Source organism: Artemia sp. Qi Xiang Cuo, chromosome 14 (assembly GCF_049724085.1).
Source record: "Artemia sp. Qi Xiang Cuo chromosome 14, ASM4972408v1, whole genome shotgun sequence".
Lineage (NCBI taxonomy): Eukaryota > Metazoa > Arthropoda > Branchiopoda > Anostraca > Artemiidae > Artemia > Artemia sp. Qi Xiang Cuo.
In genome coordinates, this window is record NC_142807.1 from 35375471 (window position 1) to 35399109 (window position 23639).

Genomic DNA, 23639 nt, shown 5'->3' on the forward strand with positions numbered 1-23639 from the left:
CACTTGAACTTATGTTTCCTTTATTAACGAAAGCGAACTAGAAGAATACAAGGAAATGACATTTAAAATAAGAATATCTGACACTATTTCTAACACCCAGGATAAGGGTCAACTCTATTAACCTTCATTAAAAACTGGATTTTTCTTGACATGTCTTCATTGTATATAGCTTTGCATCGCTCATGGTTTATTCGCCTTCGGGTCTAGAAATAAAAATATAAGAATTGTCGTCAATCAAGTTAATATTCACTCTCGAAGCATTTAGACACTGAAAAAAGAGAAAAGAAAAACGAAAAGAAAATCGATAACACAAGGAAAGCAAAATTTTTGGAGAATCAGCCCCCCCCCCCCTTGAATTTTGATCGGAAGCACACACATTTACTGTTTCATTCTGATGGTTGAGTGGCCAGAATTCTGATGGTTGAATCAACCAACAGCAGAAGATTAAAAATAGTTAGCAACAAAACAGACGCATTGTTTTTCTCATTATATTATACTATACAGCTCGGAGTAACATTTTCAGCACGAAAAAATTGTATGGGAGCAAATGGAAACAATGGGGAGGGGGGGGGGAATACCTAAGCCCAGATCACATTAAGGCTCGGATTGGGATCTGATGGGAGTTTTGTCCTTTTTTAACTTTACAGATTCGTCAGCTAAAATTGTTTTGTTCAATACTTTTTTTGCTAATAGATTAGAGAAAATATAAGTGTGAGTGAAAACTGTACCCGAATCTAGATTAGAAATTGCTTTGCTAGTTCCAGAAAATATAAATTACACTCTTAGTTTCGTTTGAAAAGGTACAATAAAGTTTGAAATAAAATTTAAACGCTTGACACAGTGATGGTTCACACCAGACAAGTAAGTGAGAGGAGACCTTTGGATCCCCCTTAACCCTCTCGAAACCTTGACATGTTTACACTTTTTCCTATAGTATCTCAAATGTTCCTTAGAATTCACTTATTCTTTGTTTTTAAGCAGAGTAGTACCCCCACATCCCCCCAAAAGAGATCACCCACCTCGAAAAACTCTGTATGCTCATTTCCTCCTAAACATCTATGCGGGGGGCCTTAACACGGAATCCCTTCCAAAGTTTAAAAACTGCTATGATTTTCAAAAATTCTATTTATTTTTCACATAATTAGCATGCATCTTTGTCTTAAACTGACTGGAAATCTCGGAATTTCTGCCATAGAATTGTGGCCTTTTTGGGACCAAATTTTTTTTTGTCTCACACAACACAAAATTCTACTTTTCTGTGACACCATCTCTTTTGGTACAGAAATAGGGCACCAGAACTTCTCATTTCAATTTGGGTAACCCCTCTCCCCATATTCTATGACCACTATTTCGATACGATTAACCCTGGAAAAAAGATTGCGTCTCCAACTGTCCTTCTTGGAAAATTACATAATTTAGTTGGTAGGGATTTGGAACCTCTCCATTGATTATTCTGATAAACTGAATTTGATGGTGTAATTAAACCAAGATGGTGTAAATGAACCAAAAAACGTCACCTTTTTTGGATGTTTCCCTTTTTTTCTAAATTTTAGCAAATTTTCTCAAGCTCATTAATTTTGGGCACGTTTCAACTTAATGAATTTTACATATTTGGAATCTACCACAAAAGTCGACTCTTTGACGCAAATAATGTTATCTTCTTTTTTTTTGTTTCGGTTACTATTACCTTGAATCGTTCTTACTTACAGTTGGTTATCCTAAACGTATGATACTATTTAAAAAAAAAAGATTACTGCGTTAATTCACAGATATCAGGAGAATGGGCAAAAATGTATTTTTGGAATCTAGGGGAAGGGGCAATTTTTTGTTTATTCAATTTTCTTAATGAAAGTACCAGAAAAACGGTATTACGAAAAGGTATAACGAATACAGTCATTTTGCAAAATCTAGGGCGGGGGGGGGGGGGGTTAGGGTAGAAATCCCGGGGGGATTGCCCAAATTGACGTGACTGAAACAAATAAAACAAATTTTGTAAAGCCACATCAATCATTTTCTTATTGTTCATTTGCGCTGTATCACAATAGGGAGAATGAAAATCTCAAGTTTTGGTATGATTCCATGAGGTGCTGAGTGGAGGGGCCAAGGGTAAAACCGACACGAGAGGGGAACTTGTTGATCTCCAATTATTTTCAACCCTCCTAAAGAGCCTCTTCTTTAGTTTCTACAATCATACCTTCCAAACAGGGGCCGGAAAAAAAAGTTACATAACGCATTACTTTTAGCTTAGCCACCTAAGACTCTAATATTGATCACGCCGTACTTAAAACTGTAGAGAACATATGAACTAAGCGTTCATATTATTTTTCTGAAATGGCTGCATTTCATTCCTACACGCACATTTTTATGCCATCTAAACTGGCTATTTTTTCTAAGGGTTGACACTAGTTGTTAGCATTACTTATATCGACTTTTATATTTCGATTTACTAAATTTTAAAGTTTTTAATAGGTAATTTTTGTAGGTGCTAAGCATGTTATTTTAGATCGGGTTCTCCATAAATCTACAAAATTCGCAAAAGGTCTCAAGAGATTCAGTGATAAAGCAAGCTATTGTCGTTGCACCCTACCTAAAAAATACAGAGCTCCCTCTACTAGAATGAAGTGAAATATTTCGTTTGCAGTTTAGCACTATCAGATGAAAAATTTACTATCATAGGCAGCGCAATAGCGCTGCCTAAGTAAAGAATGACGTTGGCACAATGTATTATTTATTTATTTATTTTTGGCAAGGGCACTTCGTATCGAAAGAGTTATCGTAGAAAGTTCGAAAAGGGCTCATCCCATTGGAAATTGGAAAGGCTTGTGCCCTTTTTAATAGCCGAAAGTGATTGGAAGATAACTAACACCCCTTTCAGGCCCACCATTTTCCCAAACAAATCCAATCAAAATTTTGAGATAGCCATTTTGTTCAACATAGTTGAAATTTCTAGAAATTATGCCTTTGAGAAGGACACTCCCCCCAGAGCCCCCAGGGCTTAAATTATGCTTAATTTATGGTCCGTCTATATTGTTACGCCAACGGAAATAGATCCTAGTCAAACAGGGGCTCATAGTCTAAAAACTTCAGAACATTCCCCTCTACCCCTCCTCTTAATTCTGGATTCGAGGTTTTCTTAATCCCTCCCCCCCCCGCCTCCAGCACACTCTGAGAGTTTCAATTAGAACCCAAAAGCCACTCCCAAGATATTGCAGATAAACTGTTTTAATCGCATGGCAAAACATAATATCTTTTGATTTACGTCAATGCTTAACTGTGAACACATACCAGCCTATGGTACACAAATGTTTAAATGGATGAAATGAAAAGAAAATTTTTTTTAGCCCACCCTTCTGTCCCAATTAACACCCCCGAGACATTACAGATATGCGGTTTATATGACCTGGACAAAATAAGTGTCTGGCGAACTACCTCTCCCTCTTCCCCAAGTCAAAATTTGAGATTCACTTGATCGCCCAACACTCTCTGAGAGTTTCGGTTCAGCCCCCCAGCTGATTTACACCGTTTTACACAGATTTAAACAGTGCCTATTGATTTACTCAGGTATGTGCATTGTTTCCAGAGCACAACCCTAGAGAACTCAAGAAACCTTTGCCTAGCAAACGATTCCTAAAAGCAGCTAGCTGATTGAACATCCAAAACCAACCACGACTGCCTTTTCCACAAAAAGAATTATCTGGAAGCATTGAGTGCTTTAATTAGCTAAGGGCCACTAGCTCCTCAGACTATGGGGGGTGACAGCCAACGACAAAGTCATAATAATTAGACCTGTCGATGTTTTTGTACAAAATGACGATCTCCAAATGTTGATCCAAATATCACAAGGATCTAAGGCAGGGGTCAAATAGAACAAAAGGGCATGGGAGGGAGGTTTGTTACTCTCCTATCACTTTTAACCCTCAAGAAGAGTACTAAAACTCTCAAATTCCACCTTCCTGCAATCACCCTTCCATACGAATGACTATGGAAAAAAGTTTTGGGCATTTTCTTTTCAAAAATTTTAGGCTAGTTTTGGACAACTAGCCTACTTGCTTGCAACCGACAAAAAAGCTTTTTAACCCATTTTAGGCCCTCTACAGCCCTCCCCCGAACATAAACAAATGTGTAATCATTTTTACACAAACCTCTAAAAGTTTCAAATTAATTCCTAACCAAACATCATAAAAGACCACCTTTTCCTTTATAAAACGTATCTGTAAACAATCCATAATTTGCATTATTTATAGCCCTTACCCCAGTCCCTGTGGGGGCTATGCAGTCCCTAGAGGCATGTTAATTGAACCTTTGACTATTTTCAAAGAAATGGCTAGTTCAAAACTTTGATCAGGTAGTTCTGGTCTGGTGCAGAACTAGCAGAGCCCTAATTTAGATTGAAAACAAATCATGTCTAAAAAAGGTACAAAAATGAGCTAAGTCCTGATTCAGTGTGTAAAGAATCCAAGTGTAAGTTGCAGAACTTTGGTGGTGGAGTGCAAAAAAAGTTCAAACCCCGACAAAGCACAAAACAAGGTAAATCCAAGCTGTAAACTAATTTGGTGAGTATTTTACAACTTATTTGAACCAAAATCGTTCAAGGATTTTCAATCTGTAAATGTGAGGAAACAAAGCAGACAAGTATCACCTGCTTCTGATGGAAATATAGAGTGCATTTTGCTTGAACCTCTATCCTCTATAAATAGTTCCAAATTTTTAAAGCAATATTACTAGGGTGCAAAAATCTAAGAAAACTTTTAGTCTGTTAGTGAGCACTTTTTCCCCTGTCAAACAGAATTTAAAATCTATAACCAAACTCTCAACATCTTAAAGAACAAGATAATCTATTAGTTTTAGGGTTCCCATACCAGTCAGAATAGCTGGTCCTTATTCAACCCCTATGAGATGAAAGTACCTTCATGGTGGTCTGTATATCTTGCTACGTAGAAGACAAAGTAAAAATTATTTTATAAAAAGACATAAAATTTTTTTTTTAAAGTCAACAAAACAGAACTGTTTTTATAAATGATCTAGACACACAGTTATTTAAAGATATTAAAAATTACAACAAAACAGAACATGAAAAGGTCCTTTCAATAAAATGGTTGACTAAAACACATCTATGCTGAAAGGTGTCCACAGGATGGGGGTTAGGATGGCTTCAGTACCATATACACAAGAAATCCCGTAGACTTTAAATTTGCATAGTTGAATATCCCTTTCTGAAATGCATTCTGATATTTTAATAGCAAAAGTACACGCATTGGCAGTTTTAGAAGTAACAATACAAGAGCGTTTCTTATGGAAGGAAGAAAAATGTGGAATAGAAAAGCTGCATTCAAAAACAGACTAATAATTATAATAGTAGCAAAATTAAAAGTTTTAGAACAATCAGAGGTCTCACCTGAAAAGGCTTCTCATATCTTTGTGTTCTTCTGAATTGATCTAACAAGCCTTCAGATCCCATTATTCTGAATAATAAAAGAGCATGTTAAAAGTGTGTAACAATAATTTAGATTAAAATAACAACATGTTAAAGTTTCATTAAATTTGACTGGACAAGAAAATATGGAAACAAACATTGATTATTAGTATTGATGCAGCCTGGGAGCTAAGAAATATACAATTTTTGCCTGAAATTACAACAATAATTAAGTTGCATCAGTCTTGACATTATTATCCAGCCCTGGAAGACTATTTCAAGACTGGCAAGACTAATGTTAAGACTGATGCAACTTATTCATAGCAGGAACTTAAGGCAAAAATTATATATTTATAATAAGAAACTGCAACTGATAATAGTTTTTGCACAATTAATTGCAAAAAGCATGAAAACTATAGTATTGTAGAAATATCTTACATAAAGGGATCTAGGTCAAAAGCAATGTATCCTGATATACGGTATCCCAAACTTTAAAAATACTGCCCCTAGGATGCAGCAAAGCACAGCAGCAAGTTGATGATATGGCAGTTCATGTTGAGAACAAACTTAAAAAAGAACTCTCCACTTTTTTTTTCCATCCGACTGGATAAGTCTAATATTTCAAATAGTAATTCTTTGCTGATGGCAAATGTATTTTATTTTGATGAAACCAATATTCTAAAGACATGCTTTTTTTTTAATAAATCTGATCAAAGATAATATTAATACCATTAATAACTTACTGCAGCACCAAGCCATCTGAGACCAAAAAGACCATGCATGTTCCTCCTCCATCTCAATCTATTTGATATTTCTCACTTTGCCCCCTCCCAGGAAGTTCCAACTTCCCTTAAATCCTTCATTACGACATCCTCCCACCCCATTCAGAGACGACCCACTTTTCATTTGGCCCTAGATGGTTGGCCAACAAGCATGATCTTTATAAATTTGTCATCCTTCATCAGCATATTCTATCCAAGCTATCTCAACCTTTTGCTCATTGTAGCCCAAGAAAGCAGGATCACATTTTTCATACAGTGTACTGTTTGAAATATGATCATTTATACAGGTAAAAAAAAAAAAAAAAAAAAAAAAAAAAAACTGTATACAGTTCCCCTAGAAAATATATAATAAATTCTTCCCTGTCTTTAGGAGCACAAACGTTTCGGAGCCATACATTACCTTTGTCATCAATGTAGCTTTTAACTATTCTGATATTGGTTTAGAGGCTAATCTTCTTATTCTTCCAAACTTTTCCAACTGTGAAAAACACCCTGTGCCTTGGCTATTCTGCTTTTAACATCTTCAGTGCATCCACCATCTTAACTAATAATTCTACCTGGGTTAGTCAAGCTATCCACTTGATTAATACTCTCATGACCTCAATTTGCACTCTAGAGCAAATTAGGATCCATCTTGATCAGACGATTGCTCCATATTTAATGATGTGGTTGATCAAACATCAGATACATCCCCCTGGTACTTCCAGGGAATACCATTCTACTCCAACATCAAGTACCTTCTAGAAAGCTTCATCATTGGGAACTGAGACTGTTGAATCTGATTGACTGTTCCAATTATTGATTGCATAGTAGGAGAAAAACTGTTGACAGTGTTGAATTTGGACTGATGGATTTACCAGCTCTTTAGAATGTCCCCTTTATCAGTGCCAATATTTTGCGAAGTTATTAAGTGTATTGGGGGGGGGGGGGGTTATGAGGTTAGCTTAGAGATCATAAGAATACCAGCTGTACATTCCAAAGAGATGCACATTCCAAAGAGAAGCACTGGCCTGATAAGGGCCTTGTGTAGCTTCATAACTTTGTATAACTTTATAACTTTGTAGGAGACAGGAGATCTACTGAAAATAATTCTCTTCTAGAGGCGGAGGACAGAGTTTGCACCATAAGACTTGTCTTTCACCTTTGTTACTACCTTAGTAACTCTCCTTTGCTCCACAAGACGCAAGTTAACCCTGTACACTGGTGACACTATGCACATTCCAAAGTCCAGCACTGGTCTAACAATTGCTTTGTACAACTCCACGAAAACATAGGGAGATCTATTGGAAATAGTGCTATTCTAAAGCCAAGGACAGAGTATGTATAAGATTAATTAAAAACAACATTCAGAAAAGTAAGTTTTTCAAAGAAAAGTAAAGGCCATTTTAAACTTAAGCTCAGCAGATACAAATACCTGTTAAAATTCAAACTCAAAACGACCAGAAATTACTATTAAAGAATAAATGAAACCCAAAACGAACAAAAATTAAATAAAAAATTATAGCAAAAAAAATACAACAAGTAATAATATAAATGAATAAATAGATCTTAAAGCGAATAATGCTTAGATTTAATATGAAAATCAAGCTTGAAACGAAAAAAAAATTCCTATTGAAGTATAAATGAAACTTAAAAGGAACAGAAATTAAATAAACAATAAATGTGAATAGACGTAAATTAAATATTAATGTAAATTATTAAATATATCTTAGAACAGGTCTAATTTAAATTGAATATGCAAATCAAGCTTGAATAGAAACAAAATCCCTACAAACAAGAGTTTGGGTATGACCTTCTCTCACTGTAAAAGTCTAAAACCTACTGCGTCATTGGCACTTTACTGAAAACCAATTTTTTGACAAATATTTTATTTTGTACTTAATATTGAAAATAAACATTAAAATTATAGTAACATTTTGAACTGATGAACTTTCAGCAATTAATATAATTATCCATCAAATATTCAGTTTAATTTGTTAGATCTTTTTAAAGTTGTTCAAGACAAATATAGTTTCACTACAAACAAGTGTTTGGATACTGCCTCATTCCTTACTGGAAATACATAACACAAGCTTGTTGCGTCATTGGTGCTTAACTGAAAATGGGTTTTAGTACAAACATTTTCTTTCCCAGTTCTTACAGCATTGAAAATAAAAATAAAATTACAGTGAAATAAATTCTTGAACTGATGGATGTTTCAACAATTAATATCATTTATACATCAAATATTCAATTTGATGTTGTTTATACTTTCCAAGACTGTTCAAGAGGCATATAGTTTTCAGTTAAGTGCCAATGACGCAGTAGTTTTTAGACTTTTAAAGTGAGAGAAGGAAGTGATACCCAAACTCTTGTTTGTAGTGATTTTTGTTTGTGTCAAACTTGATTTGCATATTCAATTTAAGTTTCACTTGTTTTAAGATTTATTTATTAATTTATATTAATACCTATTGTATGTTTGTTTGCATTGATTGTTTATTTAACTTCTGTTTGTTTTAAGCTTAATTTATACTTCAATAGGAAAGTATTTTTGTTCATTTTAAGCTTAATTTTCAATTTCAATCTAAGCATTAATCGCTTTAAGATCTATTTATTCACTTATATTATTACTTGTTGTATGTTTTTTGCTATGACTGTTTATTTAATTTTTCTTTGTTTTGGATTTCATTTATTCTTTAATAGTTATTTCTGGTCGTTTTGAGTTTGAATTTTGACAGGTATTTGTATCTGCTGAGCTTAAGTTTAAAACGGCCTTTACTTTTCTTTGAAAAACTTATTTTTCGGAAAGTTGTTTTTAATTAAATTTGTTTTTGATTACAAAAAGTTCCAAGTTTTTAAAAATTTCTTATTTCAAAATCAAACTTTTTTTTTATAAAAATCAAATCTTCATCAGAGTATCAAAACTGGTATCAAAGTAACAATATCAAAGTGAAAAAATGGGTTTGTGTCCACCTCAGAGTTTTTATTATCTGATGGTTGAACTATTTTTAACAAAATGGCTATCTTAAAATTTTATCAGATGTGTTTGGGGAAAAAGGGCATAGGGGGGGGGACTAATTAACCTTCTGTCTCTTTTGACTCTTTGAAAGTGAACTAGAAATTTCTATTTACAATCAAATGAGTCCCCTCTGAAGTTTATATGAGCATCCTTTAAATAAGAACCATATATATCCCCAGAGTATAACTTACTACGCCTGTCCCTGGGCCCTGGGGGGTTGTGTTGACTCCAGAGTTTTACTATCTGATGGTTGAAATATTTTTATCAAAACAGTCACCTCAAATTTTTATCGGATGGGTTTATCCATCCAATGAACCCAAAGGCGTGGAGGGCAAGAGGGGCTAGTTGCCCTTTGATCTTTTTTCACTCTGAGAAAGTGAACTAGCCTACAACTTTTAATTCCCATTCAAATTAACCCTCTCAGAAGTTTATACAAACATCCCCTTCATAAGAACCAAATAGGGCCCCAGGACATAGCTTACAATGCCTGCCCCCCCCCCCGTCCTGGGGGGTTGTGTTGACACTGGCGTTTTGTTATCTGACCTTTGAACTATTTTGAAAAAATGGCTCTCTCAAAGTTCTTATCGAATGGGTTTGAGGAAAATAGGGTGTGGAGAGGGGGGCTAGTTGCCCTCCGATCTCTTTTGACTCTTAAAAAGGGCACTAGGACTCTGGATTTCCAATCAAATGAGCCCCCTTTGAATTTTATACAGCGATGCCTTCTATATGAAGTGCCTCTGGGAAAAAAATAAATAGAGTGTGGGGGAGGCTATCTCCCCTCCAATCACTTTTGACTCTTAAAAAGTAAACGAGAACTTTCAATTTCCAATCATATGAGCCCTCTCCGAAGTTTATACGAGCATACCTTCCATAAAAACCATATATGCCCCCTGAGCAATGCTTACAACGCCTGCCCCGGTCCCTGGGGGGGGGGGGGGGGGGTGCGTCAACACAGGAGTTTTTCTTATCTGACCTTTGAACTATTTTTAACGAAATGGCCATACATACAGGAGTTTTTTTTATATGGTCTTTGAACTATTTTTAACAAAATAGCTTCCTCAATTTTTTATCAGATGTATTTGGGGAAAAGCGGCTTGGGGGGGGGCAGGTGCCCTTCTATCACTTTTGATTCTTCAAAAGAGCACTAGAACTCTCGACTTCCAATCAAATGAGCCCCCTTTGAAGTTTATATGACGACGCCTTCTATATGAAGTGCCTTTGGGAAAAAAATAATAAATAGAGTGTGGGGGGAGGCTAGCTGCCCTCCAATCACTCTTGACTCTTAAAAAGCGAATTACAACTTTCAATTTCCAATCAAATGAGCCCTCTATGAAGTTTATACAAGCATCCCTTCCATAACAACCATATATGCCCCAGCGCATAACTTACAACGCCTACCCCTGGGCCCTGGGGGGGCTTGTCGACACTGGAGTTTTTTGTTATCTGAACTTTGAACTTTTTTTTAACAAAATGTCTATCTCAAAATTTTTATCTGATGCATTTAAAGCGTGGAGGGGAGGGGGGCTAGTTGCCCTCCAATCTCTTTTGACTCTTAAAAAGTGAATAAGAACTTTCAATTTCCAATCAAATGAGCCCTCTCCAAAGTTTATATGAGCATCCCTTCCATAAGAACTATATATGCCCTAGAGCATTACTCATAACACCTGCTTCCGGGCCCTGTGGGGTTACGTCAACACAGGAATTTTTCTTATCTGACCTTTGAACTATTTTTAATGAAATGGCTATTATAAAAATTTTATTGAATGGGATTGGGGGAAAAGGGTGTATGAGTGAGGGGGGGGGGGGGCTAGTTGCACTTGGATATCTTTTGACTCTTAAAAATTGAACTAGAACTTTCAATTTCCAATCAAATGAGCCCTCTTGTAAGCTTACACGAGCATCCCTTTCATACAAACCATATACGCCCCCAGGACAGCACTTAAAACGCCTATCCCCCGGGCCACGGGGGAGTTTTTGTTATCTAATTTTTGAACAATTTCCAAAAAATGGCTATCTCAAAATTTGTAGCGGATGGGTTTGGGGGAAAAAGAGCATGGGGGGGGGCTAGTTGCCCTTAACTCTCTTGACTCTTAAAAAGTGAACTAGAATTTTCGATTTCCAATCAAATTAACCCTCTATGACGTTTATATGAGCATCCCTTTCATAAGAACCATAGACGTCCTTAGGGAAAACTAAGAACGCCTCCCCCTGGACCCTGGGGGGTTGTATTGACACCGGAGTTTTTCTTATCCAACCTTTGAATTATTTTTAAAAAAATGTCTACATCAGAATTTTCATCAGATGGGTTTGGAAAAAGAAGGCGTGGGCGGGGGGAGGGTTAGCTGCCCTTGCATCTCTTTTGACTATTAAAAAGTGAGCTCGAACTTTCAATTTCCAATCAAATGAGCCCTCTCTGAAGTTTATATGAGCATCCCTTTCATAAGAACCATATATGCCCCAGGGCATAGCTTACAATGCCTGCCCACGGGCCCTGGAGGGATGTGACAATACCTGAGTTTTTGTTATCTGACTTTTGAGCAATTTTTAACTTAATGACTATCTCAAAATTGTCATTGGATGCATCTGGGGAAAAAGGGGCTTGAGGGAGGGGCCCTCCAATCTCTTTTTACTCTAAAAAACTGAACTAGAAATTTTAATTTCCCATCAAATGAGCACTCTCTGAGGTTTTTACGAGTATCCCTTCAATAAGAACCATATATTCCCCCAGGGCATAACTTATAACGCCAGCCCTTAGACCCTGGGGGGCTGTGTCGACCCCTGAGTGTTTGTTATATGGTCTTTGAACTATTTTTTTTAAAAAAATGGCTATCTCAAAGTTTTTATTGGATGGGTTTGTGGAAAAAAGAGCGTGGAGGGGAGGGGGGGCTAGGTACCCTCCAATCTCTTTTGACTCTTAAAAAGTGAACTAGAACTTTCAATTTCTAATCAATTGAGCCCTCTTTGAAGTTATTACGAGCATCCCTTCCATAAGACCCTTATATGCCCCCAGGGCATAACTTACAACGCCTGCCCCCGGGCCCTGGGGGGTTGTGTCGACACCGGAATTTTTGTTATATGATCTTTGAACTATTTTTAACAAAATAGTTATCTTAAAATTTTTATCGGATGCATTTGGGAAAAAAGGGTTTGGGGGGGGAGCTGGTTACCCTCTGATATCTTTGATGCTTAGAAAATGAACTAGAACTTTCAATTTCCAATCAAATGAGCCCTCTCTGAAGTTTATACAAGCATTCCTTCCATAAGAACCATACATATTATATTTCTCAAACATATATATTCCAGAACTTTCAACTACATTGAACAAAATGGATATATCAAAATATTGATTGGATGTGTTTGGGGAAATGGTGGGCGTGGAATGGATGTTAGTTGCCTTCCAATCACTTTCGACTATTAAAAGGGGAACTAACCATTTAAACTTCCAATTGAATGAGTCCTTTCTGAAGTTTCTAGACAATACTTTCAATAAAAAATTATATGCCCCCAGGGCATATAATTATATGCCCCGAGGGCTGTGGGGGGGGGGGGTTATCCTCATAGACCTAATTTCCTGAATTTTCAACTACGTTGAATAAAATAGCTAGCACCAAATTTTGATTGGATGTGTTTGGGGAAAAGGTGGGCATGAGAGGAGGCTTAGTGGCCCTCCAATCACTTTCAACTATTAAAAAAGGCACTAGCCCTTTGAATTTCCAATTCAATGAGTCCTTTTTAAAGTTTCCATGACAAAGCTTTCTATAAAAACCTTTTATGCCCCCAGGGCATAACTTACAACCCCTTTCCCTGAGGGCTGTGGGAAAGTGTCCTCCTCAAAAACATAATTTCTATCTGGAAATCAACTATGCTTAACCAAATGACAATCTCAAAATTTTGATTGGATGTGTTTGGGGAACTGGTTGGCATGGAGCTATATGGCCTTTACTATAGGCAATGCCATAGCGTTGCCTCTGACAGAGTATTCTTGCAGTTTGGGCGGAATTCATACTGGATGTTGACAACAATATCAAGATTCCTTTCTTCATCCACACTTTGCAGCACTTGTATGTTATTTACAGCTGAATTGACCATAGTATAATAAGAACTTGGGTTGAACTTGACAAAATGCCTAACACTATATTTGTCAATGTTGAAACAAGTTTTGAATATGGCTGAGATCTGCTTGTAGTGACTCATGGTTGACTGTACCAAACAGCTCTGAATCGTCAGCATAGAGAGTGAGACAATTCATAGCCAGTTGAAAAACATAATTTATATAGATATTGAACAGGATAGGTCCCAAGACACTACCCAACAGAACACCACTAGTAACTTCACATCTCCATAGGAATGTTTATTCCACCAGATCCAGTTTAATTCCACAGGAAATGAGTTTTATTTTCAGGTTCAGATGTAGAACTTTGTCAAATGATTTGGCCAGATCAAGCAACAGGACATCCATAGGTAAGCCCTGATCAATCAGGTCTATCATTGCATCATAAATCTCGAGCAAATTTTTTCTACTGACTTTCCTGGTTGAAATCCATGTTGGTTGGACAATAGTACCATACAAATGGGATGACAATTTTCTGGGCTGGCTTTATTTTCCTTTTTGAACAAGGGAGTTACAACTGCTGTTTTTCCAAAACCATTGGCATTTCCTTGGTAGAGAGGGAAATTTTGAATAATTGGGTGAGTGGCCTGGCATTGGTTTAGCAGCTTCTTTCAGAAGACATAGATATAACTTATCTGGCCCAAATGATTTGTTGACATCTAGCAATTTAAGTTGTTTAAAAACAAACTTAAATTGCTTAAGGATGTCTAGACTATAAATCTCAATAGTCTGCAGTGGAAGGTGGATTTGTGCAGGTTCAAAAGTGGGTAGGTCTGTATCTGATGTACTACTAAAAACAGACAAAAACTCATTACCCAACATAACCTCTTTTATTTTTCACATATTCCCAGTTTAAGCAAATTAGTTTAACATTAATCTTCAAGTGTATTGAAGATAGGCTTTCTAAATTGGTACTCTAAGCTCTCACAACATCCAAAAAATTCATTAACTTTTCAAAAATTTTCATCTAGGATGCTCAAATCATCAGCACAATTGAAGTCACTATTTTACTTTGCCACTTGGTTCCAAGCTCTCCCATAGATTTTGCTGTATTGCTTAGGACAAAGTCCATCAAAATGATACATTTAAAAGGGGATACAACAAAATCCTGCTTAATTCTTGATTCAATACAAAACCAGCACCTAACACCATTTTCTTAACTACTTAACTCTAGCAATCTTATTTTTATATAAAGTACTATTACAGCTTTGGTCCCAGGGGCTGCAGGGGGGGGGGGGTTCATGTCATCCCAAGGGACATAGTTATTGGAACCTTCTATATGTTGAATAAAATGACCATTTCAAAATTTTGATCAGATGTTTTTGGGGTGTTGAGGGGAAGCAGATGCTAAAAAGGGCATGGGATGGGCTTGTTGCCCTCAAATCATGTTTGATTCAAGCTCAAGCTCCCAAGATTGGCAAATGTGAATCTGAATGGGAAAAGTCCAGAGTGATTGTTCCCTCTCAATTATTTAACATGCCAATATAGCCCTATACTATTATGCCATCTGGCTGCATCTTCTGGAACTTCAGCAATTTTATCTATGACCATCACTTCACACCTTCTTAATTCATAACTTATATATTTTTCTACTCTCTTTACTTTCTTCTTATTTTCATATGATCAATCAATCAAATATTTGGTGTACAAGCCCCTCCTCCTCTATACTATAACTACAGTACAAGTAATTTCCCTAATATTCCTAGCTGCATTTCTACTTTTCCTGTCCAAGACACCATCTGCAACTTCACAAACTATTTTCTTCACATTTTTCCATCCACCTTCTACACTGTCCAATTTCAGACTCTCCTGTTAGTCCATTTTATAGGTCAGATTAATATCCAACTGTTCCAAGAAAGTTTTTCTTAAATTCTTAGCCTGGAGTCTACCAATGTCATAGCTTCTTCAAATGTGGATACCCTTCCTAAATTTCAGCATTTAGCATCAATAACAGCACCCCTATATGTACTAGTGTTTATATTGATCCTGCCAGTTGTCAGTTTACTATAAAATAATCAATAAATTTGCCCACCTTACCATTTTGTGTGTGTCATTTCAGTTTTTAGGCCATGTTATGACCAAATACTGAATTGAGAATAACTAGATTGTTGTACCAACAAAATTGCAGCAGTCTATAATCATCAATGTTTTCTTTTCCTACACCAAATTTACCAAGGCCAAGATATCATCTATCCCTCTTTCTACTGAACTGAGGATCATAATCCCCTAGTTAAAATACCATATTTCTACATGGGATCCTGTCTATTTGTCCCTTTGGCTATAAGTAAAATTCATTTGAGTTGTTACTATCTTCATCAGTCAGTTACATAGTGTCATATACTACTAAGACTGATCATCTCATCCAAAAAAATATTAGAATTCAGAATGACAGCCTGCTATTGTGTTTGGTTACATCTCTAACACAACTGATTTTGAAATAATGGATGAATCTTTTTCAAACCAATGTGTGAGATACAACCATTAGTAAGGAGGAGGCTGGGATGTAATAGTGATAGTAGTGATGGTTCTCTTTGGAAGGAGGACAGAATAGGGAGTTGAATGTTATTTGTTTTTTTCTAATCTGATTAGGAAAACAGTCATATCCTAATCTGAGGGTTTGTTTGCTGATGTATTTTTTTTTACGAATACTTCAAAGCATTTCCTAATATGAACCAACTACGAATTCAAGCAGAAGCCTTAAAACTTGCAATGAAGGTATTTTATATGGCGGAAACCAGATAAAAAAAAACATATACCAATTGATTCTCTATCTAATGCAGTAAATATTAGTGGTTCAACTCTTCATAAGGAAACACAATAAAATTCTTGAAACTACTTCAGAACATGCTGAAATTACTTAGGTTCCTAAAGGTGCATTACTTTACACTACCCTTACCCAATGGATAAATACAAAGCCTGAGTTTTGTATACTCAATGAACTTTCTCTAGTGTGACTCTTTTCTTCCTCCTACTTGTTTGCTATTAGATAAAAAAAAAAAAGAGTCAAGCTATTAAAAATTCATTGATTATATATAATTTGGGCTACATATTTGTGTATTAAGGCAGAGGGGTTAAAGTAAAGTTGAAACGTACCTCCTATTTACATCATAAATAAAATTTGCCCCTACCCCCCCCCCCTACTGTGCAAATATATACCCTGAATTGGTATATATATATATGTATATATATATATATATATATATATATATAGGGGTGGGGGTAAAATCATTTCCAACAAAAATGAAAACCTTCATTTCCAAAAAAAACCTCAGCAATATATTGAGAACAACTGGGGCTATTAAGTTGAAACTTTTGGGGCTTCTACTACTACTACTTATACTCTTACCATTTAAATAAGCACAAAGAGTGTAAGTGTATCCAGGTTGTCAAAGACTGTAGATATAATCTTTTGAGAATCATATTACGTTTTATCTTCCAGGTCAACCTCAGGAGTTGTAAAATTAAATCAAAAATAGGTTTTGTAAAATAGAGAATTTACCATAAATAACTGAGTTCTCAAAACAAGCAAAAATTAATGTGAGTAGGGCTAATAAGCCCCATGCCTTTTCAAGACCAGAACATAATTTGCACTTTACTGAAAACAAAATACGTTTTAAATATTTTCACTTTTTTTTACTTTAGCCTAATAAACAAAAAATTATCAAATCCTTAAGGGATAAATGTCAGTATATATAAATTAAACTAACAATTCATAGTCATTTTGCTTTTCAGTAAAGTGCAAATTATATTCAGGTTTTTGCTTGTTTTGAGTGTCACTCAGCTATTTATTGTAATTTCTCTTGGTTTGTAGAAAAAGCTTTTAAAATCAATTATATAAAAGTAATTTTTTCAACTAAGAGCAAGGAGCCTTATTAAAATATAAAAAAAACAGAAATCATTCTGTATATGAAGGGGACTGTCCCCTCCTCAAACCTTTCTTATAACTTTTCTTATTCTTATAACTTTCTTATATCTTTTATTTGAAAAAAAAACTTTTATTTATTAATTTCTGCTTGTTTTTAAGTTGTATCTGAAATTCTGTCCACCTCCCTGGGAAATTTTTCCCATGCCCCCTTCCTCCAATAGAAAATTCTCCACCACATGAAATTGCCCCATGGAGGATTTCTCCTGTAGAAAATTCCCCATGGATAATTTCTACCACAGGAAACCCCCTCCCCCAAGAAAAATACCCCTAGACAATTCCAACCCTGTGGAAAATCTCCCCTAGACAGTTATCCTGGAACATCTCCAGATATAAAATTGAGTGGTAAAAAGAAAGTAAGACAAATAAAACAAATTCAATATATAAATTCTGGTCAATTCCTCCCCATGTAAAAATTTCCCAGGAAAAATCCTCAGGAAACTTTTCTCCAAATGTGGAAATCCCCCCCCCCCACTGAAAACTGCCCCCCTGCTGAATACCTACCGCCCTCGAAAAATCTCAGCACATTCCCTAATGACAAATACTATATGTATAGAATAGGCAAATTGCATTTTACCTTTCATCAGCAACTGAGGGGGGGGGGGGTTCATATCATCTGCAGAGGCATAATTGTTAGTTTTTTTTTAACTATACTGAACAATATGTCCCTCTCAAAATTTTTATTGGATGTCTTTTGGGGGTAAAGGAGGGTGAAAGGGGTCTAGTTGCCCAATAATATGTTTGGTCACATAAAAAGGATACAAGAACTTTTAATTTCTGTTTGAATTAGGCCTCTTGAAATGTATAACCATCATGACCATCAAAAATAATCTAAATTTTTTGAATTAAAATCAACTTGGCAGAAATGAACAAGTTTGAGAACCATGGCTAAGTAGAGTAAAGCCAAGACAGAGTTTATCTGTGATGGGCGAAATTAAGGTTGTTTTTTTAAAAAAAGAAAAAATCATATTTATTTTCATTAAATGAAGCTTGGTCCCCTGATCCTACCATTTGATTGTGGATTCAAGTCCCCTATCAATACAGTATGGTTTCAGAAAGAAACCACTTTGTTGTCTTCATTGTGGTATCTGATTACAATTATCACCTGTCCAAAAAGCTTAGGTAAGATTTCTGCTAAGTCACCTTAGTGCCATTTATTCCAAATATTTATGTTCATGTATCTATAATTTCAGTCAGCAAACAATCTATGAAAAATATTAAGGGGACTGGGAAATGAGTTTTCCTGTAGTTGTGACACACACACACATGCACACACGCACACACACACACACACAATCTATATATATGTTTTCCAGAGAAATTGCCTACAGATTGTTTTGGGTAGCCTACATGACTAACTGACAATATCTCAAATAGTAAGCTGAATAAAAACTGTGGTTCAATTCTGCTTTCTAGTGCTATAATGAGATAAAGGATGACATGCTGAGACACATTCTGCAGATGAAGAGTGACAGATTGTCAAAGATTTGCTTGTTGGCCTAGGGTCAAACAAAAAGCAAATCATCCCCAAATGGGGTGAGAGGATGTCATAAGGAAATATTTATGGGAAATGGAAACTTCTTTGGGGGGTATATATATATATATATATATATATATATATATATATATATATATATATATATATATATATATATATATATATATATCATTATTGTCTTTTAATAAGATAGATATTCATAACTTTGACAATGCACCACACCCTCAAAGCCCATATAGTCTAAGATATAGCACTAACAAGTATGCATCTCAGTTTGTTTTTCATCTCTTTTCTTTATGCATTGTATTTCCTTGTTAATGGCTAGTTGTATTCTTAACCTATCAAAAGTATTATTGGGTTGCAAAAAAGTGAGATCATTTGAATGGACATATTATTTAAAAAATGGGAGGAAAAAGTTAACTAACCATAAACAGGTTTCTGGTAAAAAGAAACACTCTGCTTAGTAAACATTTCAGTGTGTTATTATTATCTTTTAGTATTGCATTTAGCCTAGGGCTGTATCTGAGACCATTAGGGTGGGGGGATAAGATGTATTATCAGAACAGTGAAACTAATATTTAGAAAGTATCAATTAGGGAACCAGGTATACAGGAGGAGTGCCATTATTGATGTTAAAAGTAAAGATCACCATCTAGTAGTGTCAAGAGTTAATTTAAAGCTGAAATATCAGAAGGGTAACTACCTCTGGGAAGTTGTGATGTTGGTAGACTCCAGGATAAGAATTTGAGAGAAACTTTCCAGGAAAGTTTCTTAGTTTCTTAGAAACTGTCTTAGGGAAGAAAGCTAGAACTGCAGCTAAGAATATCAAACAGTTCGTGGTAACGAACTGTAAGTAAGGAGCGACCCGGCTCAATGTTAACTGAAACTCTAGAAAACGGGTTTTTTATACCAATAGATACACCAAAAGAATTGAATTTTAATGCTAATTTCAAATATATAAGTTTCATCAAGGTTAATGCTACGCATCATAAGGTAAAGGCTTGGGAAAATTTGCCTGATTTTCAAAAAAAGGGGGGAAAACCTCCTAAAAGTTTCATAACCCTAGTTAAAAGCACAACATCATATTTAGCGTATCAGAGACCCTTACTGTAGAGGTTTCAAGCTCATATCTACAAAAATGTGGAATTTTACATTTTTTGCCAGAAGAAAGATCACAGATGCATGTTTATTTGTTTGTTTGTTTGTTTTTTTTCCCCAGGGGTGATTGTATTGACCCAGTGGTCCTAGAATATCATGGGAGGGCTCATTGGAACGGAAATTAAAAGTTCTAGTGCCCTTTTTAAGTGACCAAAAAAAATAGAGGGCAACTAGGCCCCCTCCCACGCTTATTTTTTTCCCAAAGTCACCCGATCAAAATTTTGAGATAGCCATTTTGTTCAGCATGGTCTAAAATATGATAAATATGTCTTTTAGGATGACTTAATCCCCCGAAGTTCCCAGAGGGAGGGCTAAAAGTTATGAACTTTACCCAATGTTAACATATAGTATTGGGTATTGGGAAGCATACAGAAGTTTTCCGGAGGTTTTTTTTATGGCAGTGGGTGGGAAGGGTGGGTAGGGGGTTATGGTGGAGGATCTGTTCATGAAAGAAGTTTTCATGGGGGAAGGGAAATTGCCATGAAGGGGGCACCGGACTTGCCAGCATTATTTATTGGTTATTGGGAAGTACACAACCATTTTCAGGAAGGATTTTTTCTGGAGGGGGGGGGCTAGAGGAGGGGGTTAATCTGGAGAATATTTCCGTGGAGGATGTTTCTTTGGGGTAAGGGACATTTCTATGAAGGGAGAGCCGGATTTCCAAGCATTATTTAAAAAACGATCAGAAATTAAATAAAAAAAACAAGTTTTTTCAACTGAAATGTAAGAAGGAATATTAGAACTTAAAACGAACAGAAATTATAATGTATGTGAGGGGGTTCTCCCCCAAGTCAATACCTCGCTCTTTATGCTTCAGTTTTTTTTTTAGTGCTTTCAAAAGAGCTATCTATTCTAATTAAACGGCCTTTGTGATTCAGGGGTTTGTGAATCAAAATTTTTTTTAACTTTTAATGTAAAGAGCGTGGTATTGACTACGGGGAGAACCCCCTCATATATGTAATAACATATATATAATAAAAAAAAAACAATAAAAAAACAAGCAATACAGCTCAATAGTAATCAAAACTTTTAAAAATTTTGATGTCAATAAATGTATCAAAAGAATGTGTTTATAATGCTGATTCTAAATATATAAATTTTATTAAGTTTAGTATTACTCATCAAAGGCTACAAGCCTGAGAAAATTTACCCAATTTTTTAAAGAGGGGGGAAACATTCCTTACAAGTGAAAGAATTTTAATGAAAATAACACCGTCAGATTCAGTGTATCAGAAAACCCTATTACATAGGTTTCAAGCTCATATCTGCAAAAATCTGCAACTTTGTATTTTTTGCCAGAAGAAAAATATACGAATATAGAAGTTAGTTACGTAAGTTAATTTGTAAAGACATCCATTTAGCAAAAGAAAAGTAAAATTTTGATGCAAATAAAAGCTGCATTAACTAAAAAACGATCAGAAATTAAATAAAAAAACAAGTTTTTTAAAATGAAAGTAAGGAGCAATATTAAAACTTAAAACGAACAGAAATTATTCCGTACTTGAAAGGGGCGGTCCCCTACTCAATACCTCGCTCTTTATACTAAAGTTTTTTTATTGTTCTAAAAAATAAAGTTGTGAGACAGAGGCAAACTTTAGCGTAAAAAGCGAGGCGTTGAGGAGGGGACAGCCCCTTTCATATATGGAATAATTTCTGTTCATTTTAAGTTTTAATGTCGCTCCTTACTTTCAGTTTAAAAAACTTTTTTTTTATTTAATTAGTGAAAAGGCTCTATGTTTAATAGAAAGGAGAAAGGACTTGTACAAGAATTATCTGAGTGAGAGATAATATGAAAACAAAAGGAATGTAAAGAAAGTGGAGAAAGCATTAAAATATGAACTAAGGAGGTGTGAAGTGGAGGCCATGGATAAAATTGCCAAGGATCTGTAATGTTCAAGGTAAACTTTCAGTGGGCCATATAATGGTAAATACCTACCAAATCATATTATTGAGTTAGGAATAAAGTGAATACACCATTTGATGCCTTATTTTATGCTGATTACAAATATAATAAGCATTTCTATTGGAAATGAATTTCAGCCCCCCCCCCCAATATATACCTAACCTAACCTAACCCTGAATTGGCATATATAGGGGAGGGGCTGAAATTCATTTAAAATAGAAATGCTTATTATATTTGTAATCAGCATAAAAAAAGGCATTGAATGTTGTATTCACTTTAGTCCTAACTCAATAATATGATTTGGTAGATATTTACCCACATAATTTAGCCTACTTACAAAATTTGCCCCCCCCTAATGTATAAATATATACCCTGAATTGGCATATAGGCTATAGGGGAGGGGGGCTGAAATTCATTTCCAAAAGAAATGATTATTATATTTGTAATCAGCATAAAAAAGGCATCGAGTGGTATATTCACTTTATGCATAATTCAATAACATGATTTGGTAGAAATTTACCACTTCTTTATGCTCTTTCATAATCCATATAATATATCTTTGGGGTTCTTTTAAGGGCTCAAGATGCACTTTGCAACAGAAGCAATTATTGTATTATGAAAGAGCATAAAAAAGGCATTAAATGCACATTTACAATTTCATCTTAGCTAAATTATAGTGCCAAATGCAAATTTACTCTTTTAGGAATGATGTAAGTAGCCTAGCCCTAGTCAATTCTTTTAATATAGCCTAGGCTAGTAATGTCTGGTTTTACCAGGCTTGGCTAAACCTCAAATATTGACTTAATGATTTCATTCTTACCTGTTAACTATTTTCATTGCATCATCAACATTGTTGTCTTTGACTAGAACTGTTCTAGCAATATATTTGATATTGTGAGGATTCAGCGGTTTTAGCATTGTCAATTATTCAAATACTTTGCTATAACTAAAATAAAGTAGTGCTTCTGTTTAAACTTCACAATAGCTGCGTTCGTTTTCACCGTTCGTCGTTCTTAGTACTAAGAATATTTTCTTGGTTTTACTCTTAAAAAAAAACCGGATCTGTGTGAACCAAGGGTAACCCTTGGTTCACACAGATCCGGTTTTTTTTTCTCACGCAAAACGGCTAACACATTAGAGGTGCAGCAATAACGTAAAGCTGTTCACATCAAATCTGTCCAGTGTATCCGTTTTAGCGCAACTATGGGATTGAGCAAAAAGCAGAAAAAACTATTAGCTCTATATTTACTCAAGAAGAGAAGTCAAGTATTACTTTTTGGCATTGTTTTGAATTTTGACCTTGTGTATAAATCTCAAGGTAAAGTTGCAGATTAGTTACGCCACCAGTATAGGGTGCAGAGACAGTCTTTAGTAGCGACAAGATATAAAAAAAACCACTCACTTTTTACCTATCCTGGTTCAGTTGGGCAGTACCTCTGCACCCTATACTGCAGGAGCAGGTAACGTGCATCTTAGCCAATCTCAGAATTCTCTTTCAAAGTGGGTCTATCCAATTTTTTTATTTTTTTTTTGTGGGGATTAGACCCCGAAGCCGCGCCGAAAATCGGCGGCGCGCCGCCGCCAAAAAAAACAGAGGCGCGCCGCCGAGCTTGCATCAGCGCGCTGACACCGCCGCTGATTCTATCGGCGGCGGCGTCACTAATACGCCGCCGTTTTTTTCTCATATCGACCTCCGGGCTTCGACCGTCATCCCGGCTAATCTGTTTCTTAAAATTAAATACTGTCATCTTGGGCTCGCCAAGTATATCGGTTCATAGGAAGGAGAAGAAGAAATTTTTCTTGAAACAAAAATTCTACAACAGCACCTGAAATTTTCACAACAGCAACTCTATA

The 23639-nt window shown here is 35.6% G+C and overlaps 1 protein-coding gene across 1 annotated transcript; it reads right to left on the reverse strand.

The window, feature by feature from the left end:
• Window positions 1–3: 3 nt before the first annotated feature.
• mRpS21 (mitochondrial ribosomal protein S21) lies at window positions 4–22764 on the reverse strand. The gene is made up of 3 exons (XM_089100232.1): window positions 22606–22764; window positions 5396–5462; window positions 4–203 (listed from the first exon to the last, which is right to left on the reverse strand). Exons 1-3 carry the CDS (start codon window positions 22701–22703, stop codon window positions 90–92), a joined length of 279 nt encoding a protein of 92 aa, XP_088956358.1. The 5' UTR covers window positions 22704–22764; the 3' UTR covers window positions 4–89.
• Between the last annotated feature and the right edge of the window lie 875 nt (window positions 22765–23639).

What these genes read in the sequence shown, in the direction of transcription:
- mRpS21 (XM_089100232.1), bottom strand. Translation starts at nt 22,703, where the DNA reads ATGCTAAAACCGCTGAATCCTCACAATATCAAATATATTGCTAGAACA. An exon ending in GCAATGAAAATAGTTAACAG is followed by an intron (nt 5,463 to 22,605) that starts GTAAGAATGAAA and finishes TTTATTATTCAG; the next exon opens with AATAATGGGATCTGAAGGCT. An exon ending in GATATGAGAAGCCTTTTCAG is followed by an intron (nt 204 to 5,395) that starts GTGAGACCTCTG and finishes TTTTATTTCTAG; the next exon opens with ACCCGAAGGCGAATAAACCA.